The 8,823-nt window shown below is 51.2% G+C and overlaps 1 protein-coding gene across 1 annotated transcript; it reads left to right on the top strand.

Moving 5' to 3' along the window:
• Positions 1-304: 304 nt before the first annotated feature.
• Positions 305-8,823, top strand: LOC135817967 (C-Maf-inducing protein-like; the record flags this gene model as incomplete). Its single annotated transcript, XM_065331269.1, is given in 13 exon segments — positions 305-897; positions 4,776-4,955; positions 5,203-5,367; positions 5,564-5,665; positions 5,818-5,892; positions 6,070-6,179; positions 6,363-6,467; positions 6,653-6,769; positions 6,926-7,348; positions 7,526-7,589; positions 7,826-7,969; positions 8,230-8,403; positions 8,669-8,823. Coding segments are annotated over 13 exon segments (2,099 nt in total), but the record flags the coding sequence as incomplete, so codon positions are not given.

Genomic DNA, 8,823 nt, shown 5'->3' with positions numbered 1-8,823 from the left:
CCGAGATTGGACACATAACAGGGTTTGACTTGTGAGCGCACGTCTTCACCCTTCACGTCAGACTGACTGCATGATCCACGGTTTGTGCCTACAGTTCAATCAGTTTTAGTGCGGCGTGTGTGTATCTCCGCGTAGCTACGTAGGTATGCAGCAGCAGCTTGAGCTACAGCCTAGCACAGCATAGGCAGACAGTGTCTGGTAGGAGTCAGCAGTCAGAGCGCCTGCTGTATCTGAACGTGCACCGATTTGGCACACTCTTCCTAGCCTACCGCGTGGTGCATGTGGAGAGCCTGGGAGTCGGACTGAGTGAGAGTAGAGGCAACAGAGGCAAGTGCGTCGATCACAGTTTGGCTGCGACAGTCTGGTGGCTTGCAGGCGATAGCACAGCTCCAGCTTTCTGCTGCTCTGCAGAAAAAGAGGAGAACGCCGTGGAGAGAGCAGTGGAGTTTGCCTCCTGCAAGAGGTTTGCCTGCTTAGTAGTATTTCTCTCTGCTGCCGTCTCATGCCCTTTGCGAAGCGCACGAGGGTTGGACTTATGGGATGATCACGACGCAGAGTACGGGTGACGCTACACAGTGCGTTTGGCGCAGATAGTGCTGAGAGGAGCTGAGGATGCAGGCAGCAGCGGGTGTTAGGCGCACTGCATCTTTAGGCGAAGAGCGACCCAGCTACAGTTTAGCTCGAGAGGGAAACGTTTGCTGTTTTCTGAGAGTGCATGAAGTAGCGCTGTTACCTGCAGCTAACAGGCGTTTGCCCTGCTCGGACCGAGATCGGGCACATAACAGAAGTAGACGGAGAAGATTCTTTAGTTGTTCGTCGAACAGTGATCGGACCGTGGAGAATCGAATGAGGACTTACTGGTTGGAGGTGCGGGATGATGGACTTTGGCTCAGACAGGTGAGTGTTGAAATTCTCTCTCCATCTTTTCCCTCAATTTCATGTGTGTGAAACGTGCACGTTCTGCAGCACTTGCGGCCTGCGGCACCCGAAACGTGCATCATGTGCATCTCAAGAGAACTATCGGAGTAATTATGGCAATATGTGTCCATTGATAGGGTCGTGCTCTTTCCCTAATTATTTGCTTGTGAGCTTTCATTTTCGATTTGTCGTGTTCGCCTTTTGCCTCGGGTACGGCGTGAATGGCGCTGCTGTAGACATTGGGGTTGCATCGATCACCATGCAGCTCATCTTGTTCAACTGTCTCTGCAATGTCATGGTCACAACTGTGCGTCCCCTGTTGCACATGGTATCTATCCCGGCCGCGATGACAGTACAGCAGTAGGCGGTGATGGCCTACCATCGAGCCACAGCAACGGTATTTTCGCGCCAGCTAAAATAGAAAAATGCCAACCCGTTTTGTGAGTGTCATGATCCTATAGGACCTCCTTCTACTGCCAATTTCTATGTCGGCAGGTGTACAAAACATAACAATCATCACAACTCTCGTCGAGTGTTGGCTGAGGATTGTCTAATGATGAGCGCCTATGATTTCTCAACTCATTTTAGGATAGAAATTTGCTGAGCGAGCGTCCGTGTTTCCATGTTCGGGCGGGCGAGTTTTTCCTCGCGTGGATGGATCTGGACGAGTCACGGACGTGTAGTGGCAGTTCTGTGGGGCATGTGCATGTGGTCAGCAGTGTCGAGGTCAAGCTAGCTTTGGTGAAGGTTGACAGGACGAGAGGTAAACTGGCGAGACTCCAGTGCACTATCCTTGTGGTGCGTGTCATTTCCCTGTGTCCCTGACGCTTTGCTTAGAACTGCGGAGCGTGTTTTTCGCAGACGATGATATTTTCCAGCCTTCGTCTTTACCACTTGTGCCGGTAAAAAGCCTAGTTCAATCGCTTCACGTACGCGTTATTTGTCCGCTAGTGGGTGGTTTGTTCCTGCTTTGCTTTGAGCAGTTAGTGGCTTAGTGTGTATACCTTGTGTAGATCCTGCCGTGATGTACGTCATGGCCAGCTACGGTACAAGGCACGAACGATTTTCTCCTGAACGACTTGTCTGTGCTTGGTGGCATTGGCAGCAGTTTGGCGCTGGCAAATCATGTAGCGTGCTGACTTGGCGTGGTGTGCGTAGATCTAGCGAGCTTCTCCACTGCTCTAGGGCCTGGGTGTGCGCAGTGTCTTTTCCTGTGACGCTGGCTGGCCTGTTCAGTTCGATCGCTTGTGATATGCTCGGCTGACGACTGATGCCGGCCGACATGGAATGTCGTCGACGAGAACGACCATCGCAGAACTAACACATCACTGCCTGTCCTTGCTGCTGCTACTGCTGCTGCTGCTGCTACTACTACTAGTATGTAAAACCACCATTGGCATTGCCTGCCTTGGTGGCATTGGTTGCCTGTGAACTGCTGGAGCGCTTCGGCCGTTTTTCACTCTGACCGACCTGAGGTTTTGCACGTGCATGTACAGCGCTCTGGCAGTCATAATAGTTGTGTGCCGATCCGAACTGTGAAAGGTGTTGAAACAGTTGTGTGATATTCGTGTTATAATGTGATTCTTCACAGTTCTTCGCGTAGATTCTACGTCTAGAAAATGTTGTCGGCAGCGCGAAGTGCGGAAAGCTACTGGATTTGTCGGAAGCTGCGCCTCGAGATGTGGGAATGACGGCTCGGCGCTAGCCTTGTCGGCCCGTCTCCCCCTCTCGGGGATCTTACTTGTGAAGTTATAGAAAAATTTGTGTCGTTGCTGGCCGATTGGCAGGAGATGTGCTTCGCTTCGAACGTGCGGCCAAATCCCTAGAAACGTGACTAGAAGCCGAGAGCTACTTTGAAAGCACTTGAGAATCTCCCTCCTTGGGTCACGGCGGTCTGTGCGGCAGGACTTGCAAATGTAAACAGTCAGGCGGTGGAAACAGCGAAAATCCGGGATGTTGCGCATGGGGCTACTCGCCTATTTGTATGCTTTGCATGGTGAGGAGGAGAGGAACGTGCAGCAGATCGTGACCACCAGTCGAGCGAGCCGTAAAGTGTTCGCGCCGTTTTAGACCGTCGTTTGAAGTGAGGCGATGTGTTCGTCGTTCGGGAAGCCTCGAATCCTGTGTAGCGCTGACGTTCCGTACCCCAGCCCAAATCTTCGGACGTGACTATGTGAGCGTTATGTAGGTTCCCCACTGGAAAACGTGGTCCTCTCAGACGAACAAATTACACACGATTTGAGCTTGACGCAAAATCTTCAGGTGGTGGAGATTGTTGGTCGTGCCTGTTGCGGAGCAAGAGTCACGGAATGTAAGTGGTTGTCGTTTGGAGTTGCCAGCCTGTATTGGTGGTGGTGGTTTGCCTGTCTTTCGTATTCTCGTTCAAGTCTATCTCATTGTATCTCTCTTTGCGGTATTGTTGTATAGCAAGTAGTTTCTACCGACTCCGAGCAGAGTGCAGCCCACTAGCACTGCACAGTCAGCATCATCCTTCGGGGTTGTCATTTGTTACATATTTGGATACGTGCTCGTCACTGCGGCAGATTGATCCCCCGTGTGTCCGCGGAAATGTGAGCACGATTTCTCCATCCGAATGCCTATCGCCCTTGCTAGCAGACGGCAATGATTTCGATTAGTTTTGTCCGCTCGGCGTTGGGTGTTTTAGTTCGTTGAAACACTGCATGGGTGCGCGTGCGTACATGCACCGCTGACTGACCGGTGACGGAAGAAACAGTGCATTCCTTCTCTCGTCCAGCTGATCAATCCGGTATTGTGGTCATGCTGACGAGCTGTGTGACGAAAATCTGAGATGTCTTCTTGCTTCCACGTGAGGAACTGCAGCCATGTTCAGGATGTCTTCTTCCGACTCATTGCTTTCGTCTGGGCAGCCGCGACACCTCTCGTGCGTCAGAAGTCGCGTCCGGAGGCTCTGCTGCGCTCAAGAATGTGTGAACGGTAACACATCGTAACTGAGCGTCCACGGCGGGTCGCGTGAGGCCTGAGAGTTGGAACACTCTGCGTGCAGCCTTCCTGGCTTCTTCCGGAACTGCAGACGTGACAGCATGTCCCGATTGACGTCACAGCGAACGTAAACAGTGTCAGTAGGTGTGACAATGAGGTCTCCAGCGCAGCGAATATTTTATTGTCCAATACGTCTTTTGCAATGCACCTGCTGCCAAAGTCAGTCAAGACAAGTAACCCACTGAACCAAAGGAACCATGATCATGAATACTGCTCCCAGTGTACAATACCATGTACACGATTGGTCATAAACATCTCGCAGACATTCCCAAGGCAAACCAGTCTCGTACTCATGGCCACGCAGTCTATGACAGCAATGCAGCATCCATGTACCTGTGTACCATTTTGCATGAAACATTGACAGCACCGAATACTACCGGTCTGGTACATCACAGTAATTTTCAGTTCTTTCTAGACCCACAAATAATGCAAAATGTTCAACTCCCAGCATTGGAACACCTCGTCGAAATCTGAAATTAGTGTGCAAAAGTCCTTACGCGCACCAAGTGGCACTTCTGGGATCAGCTAGTTCCCTGAAACTTTGGAGCTATTTTTTCACCACGCCACCAAGTGGAGGGCAGTAGGAACAGCCCGGAGGTGTCTCTGCAAAGAGGGCAACAAGAAAACGTAGTGTGACCTTTCAGGGAGGGTTTCACGGAGGACGACCATGCGCAACAGTCTGTACTTTACCAGCGTCGCTGTCCATACTTGGGTCGTGTGGTGTTTGGAGCTGTGTTCGGTGTGGATAGATGCCTATTAAAACTGGTTTCTAGTAGTGCGCAGATCTTTCATTGCTTGCTGTGTGTTGTGTGTTGTCTCTGTGTCCTTCTTCACAGGACGGTGTTGACTACCTGCTGAGCTATTCGGACTTCACCAGCCTGTCGCGCAAAAGACAAACGAGCGGCGGATCCAGCAAGCAGCAGCAGATCGTCATTGAGACGTCGTACGGCGACTACTATCTGCAGTTGCAGTCGAATCATGAGCGAGAGCAGTGGTACTACTCGTTGCAGTACAAGGTGAGTGGTGTGTGTGTGTGTGTGTGTGTGTGTGTGTGTGTGTGTGTGTGTGTGTGTGTGTGTGTGTGTGTGTGTGTGTGTGTGTGTGTGTGTGTGTGTGGACAGGGCGAGAGAACGACAATGTGCGTGTGCAGCTTTGCTTGTGAGCGTCGTACTACTCATGCTTACCTAGAACGTTGCGGATTGGACTCCTGCGGGAAACTAATACGGTTGCCTATTGATGTGCGTCTCTCTCTCTCTCTTTCAGCGTATGCTCAGCGACATGCGTTGGGCGCTGAAGGGCGAGCAGAAGTCTCAGCAGGCCAAGCTGGACCTGATGAAGCTCTGCTCCGACTACCAGGCGACTGGCAAAATCCGCTGCGACGACACGAGAGAGGAGTTCCTGGACTGCGTGTGTCACTACATCACTGATGTGAGTAGCAAAAGAATATCACCACCGCATGCATGCGCAGCCAATACATGCAAGCAAATCATTGTCGAGAACTTTCGTGTTGCGAGCCGGTGTTCTGGGGCTTATGGAGGATACATGTACTGAAACTGCCATTACATCGAGAATGTGAATACAAACCTACTGTTGCGTTCCTTTGCTTGTGTGTTGCGTATCACAGACGAGAATACCACCGATGTTCATGAAGGTGATTGTCCCCATGCTCGCCTCGACACTATCCAGCTTACGACCGCCGGATGTTGTCTGCCACTTTCTCAAGAAGGTAAGCGTCGAACTCCGCTGGCTTGCGCGCTCTTCTGCGTTTGTTTGCCGTGGGGAAAGTTTCTTGTGGACAGTGTTCCGAGTTGCAGTTGCACATCTGATGGATTGTTCCTGCATGTGTTGTCTCTCTCTTATTATCCGCTCCTTCCCCAGCATATGACCAGTATAATCAACACTGACTTCCAGTGGTACCTGGACAGCATGATCATCAACCTGTTCAAGCTGCCGGTAAGGGTGAACTCACTATTGGCTGTGCCTTTGTCATACAATGGACTGCATGCATTTGTAGATGCGAAGCTACCTTATTCACGATATTTTCGCCTGCCTTTTGGAGCAGGTCCGAACGGCTAAGGTATTCAAGTATTGACCAAACATTTTCTCATCTCCCTCTGTATTCTTTCACAGCTGCTGAATGATCACAAGTGCAGTCAGGGTGAATTCGAACTGCTCGTGTCATACTTCCGCGTCATGCACAACTGCAACAAGGATGCCGAACTGAGAGAACTGATTCACAGGTAAGACACCGCACGTATTTTGTTCACAGACGGTGACTGAGCGCATTCATGATCGATCAGGATAATCTATGCTGTACATGTACATGACTGTGTTGGTGTAACCTTTTCAAGCATTCAGTGGTATAGCTACGGCGGCTCAGTGCAGCTCTGTCTTCGTTTGCGTTTGTCCGCTTTCTGTTGCAGACTTCACGGTGCGTCCAAGCATCTCGCCTGCCCGTTCCCGATCGTCTTTGCGCGGCTACGTGAGATGGTGATCATGAGCTGTACAGCGGCGTACAAGGAAGATGAGTAAGTCACCTGCCCATATCACTCTATACTCAATTGGAATACGTGTACGAGTGCGCATATGTCTGCGAAAGCACGGTTTCGTTTCTCCACTCTGCCCGCAGTTTCTTTGCCGTACTTTTATTGATTTTGGAGCATTCCCCCCATTCTCACACTCATTGTACCATGTTCTCTGTTGTTTCTTACAGGGAGCTCAAGAAACTAAGCTTACTGGCAGTGTGTGGCCTCATTGTAGAAGAAGCACTGCAATATGACGACTGGAGGGAAAAGATGGCGGTTCTCAAGCCGAGAGATTTCCCAGATGAGTAAGTAGACTGACGCCAATATTCACATGTGTTTCCAAAAGATTCCCTTGTCATTGTTATTCTGTTTCTTTGGCGCTGGGGCAGATATGCCATGCAGTTCCGGCCATGGCATTGAAATTAACCTTCGCGTTTCTCCACTTGATCTCCGTTACACAGGGCACTGTCGGACCATTCCGCCGGCCGGTGGATGAGCACGTTTGTGCGGCAGCTGGCGCTGGACGATCGGCTCGGCGTGCGCCTGTCGCTGACCCGGCTCAATGCCACGCACTCACCCGACTGGCTGCAGCACTTCCGCATCGGCTCGCCGCTGTGCACGCTGGCAGAGTCACACGAGCTCTTCTGCACCCTGGTGCAGGCGCTCTCCTGCACCGAGGGCAACTTCAAGCGCGTGCTCGCCAACTTCGCGACGGTGAGGGACTCGCTGGCGATCCTGGCCCGCAAGAACAACACGTTTGCATTGCAGGCGCTGGTGGACCTGGTCAGATACCAGGAGATCACCGATGCAGACGAGGTGGAGCGGATCAAGGCGGTGTTGAGAGAGGGAAACCACCACAACCATCTGAATCAGCTGGCCTCCAGGTAAGCAAGCACCCAGTAGGATTCCCTGACAGATAAGTAATGGAACACTATCGGTGATTGCCTATGCATGCCCGAGTCACTCTGAAGGATGATTTGCCACGCGTGTAGTTAGTTATATTGCCTGCCTTCCGGGGTAGCCTATCCTAACTCTAGCATTCTCTGTCTCTGTCTCTGCAGTCAAGCGGCAGTGGAGGAAGTTGATGGACCAGTGGAGATACTGGAGCTGCCATGCGGGTCAACGGTAAGCACCCGCACTCATTTGTGTGCATATCCCAACATTGTGTTGCTGGTACTGGAAGGAGCATCATAATGCTACACTGCTGGTTTACCAATGGAGACATGTTTTCTTATTCTTTCACTGCTGACATGGGTCATCAAGATCTTCAGTAAAAGTATGCATAGTTTATTGGTGACATGATTGCGGATCTCATCTCCTAATCATAATGTCTGCAATCCACTTCTGCTTTCTACAAACAGAGCGAGGACCTGCGCAAAGCACTGACGAAACACACGAAGAATTTGCGGATAGCAGACCTGACGAGCACGCGGTGCGGAACGGACGCCATGCGGATGCTCTCGCACTACCCGAACCTGACGGAAGTGAGACTCTGGTCGACACCGGTGAGTTTCTCGCCTTCGCGCTGTTCTGTGTGCTTTGTTCGGGATCTGCTTTGGACGTTGCCAGTCAGGTGGCAACATGACAGCTCGCATGGTCGTGGGGTGTTTGCTTTGTTCTCTTGTGCTAAGTACTAGGTTTGCTTGGTGCCGACAGGGTATGGAGTAGTGTGGGCATAGCTTTCCTTGGGATATTGTCAATACTTGCTTGCTGACTCGCCCTGATCTCTTTATGTGTTATCCTGCTTTGCCTTGCCCCTGTTCAGGTTGGTGATCAAGGAATTCGCATTCTATGCGACAAGCTCAATCTGAAGAAGCTGGACCTGCGCGATACGCACATCACGCCAACCTGCTTCATCGACCTGGTGCAGATGAACAACCTGGAGACGTTGTACATGTCCTGCCAAAACTACAAGCGACACGCCTTCGAATATCTAGCGGTAAGCTGCCACAACGATATCTACCATTCTTCTTCACACGCATGTATAATGTGCTGCACTCTCCCCAACCCGATTCCCCTTGCTGCAGCTTACGCATGCACTCAAGCCAGATACGAGTGCTAGTACTCGATGCATGTCGCGGTTCGAAGAAACTCATTTTAAGTTTGCTAGATGAGCAATGAGTGAGCAAGATAAGGTTGCTACCTTGACTTTGAATCTCATGTGCTCTCTCTCCTGCTTTTCCTCCTCTCCTTTGTGTCTACAGAGAAGGCTTCCGAATCTGAAGACATTTGAAGTCAATGACCTGGTAGATTTCGATTTTCTGAGTGGGCGGCAAGTGGAACTGGTCAGACCGCTGTCATGTCCGGGCAGCACGCCAAGCCGCGTGCGCAGGCCAACGTTCAATCGAGCAGCATCCGT

The sequence above is a fragment of the Sycon ciliatum genome, chromosome 5 (assembly GCF_964019385.1).
Source record: "Sycon ciliatum chromosome 5, ocSycCili1.1, whole genome shotgun sequence".
Classification (NCBI taxonomy): domain Eukaryota; kingdom Metazoa; phylum Porifera; class Calcarea; order Leucosolenida; family Sycettidae; genus Sycon; species Sycon ciliatum.
The sequence above is the reverse complement of the archived record's forward strand: the minus strand, read 5'-3'. Positions and strand labels throughout refer to the sequence as shown.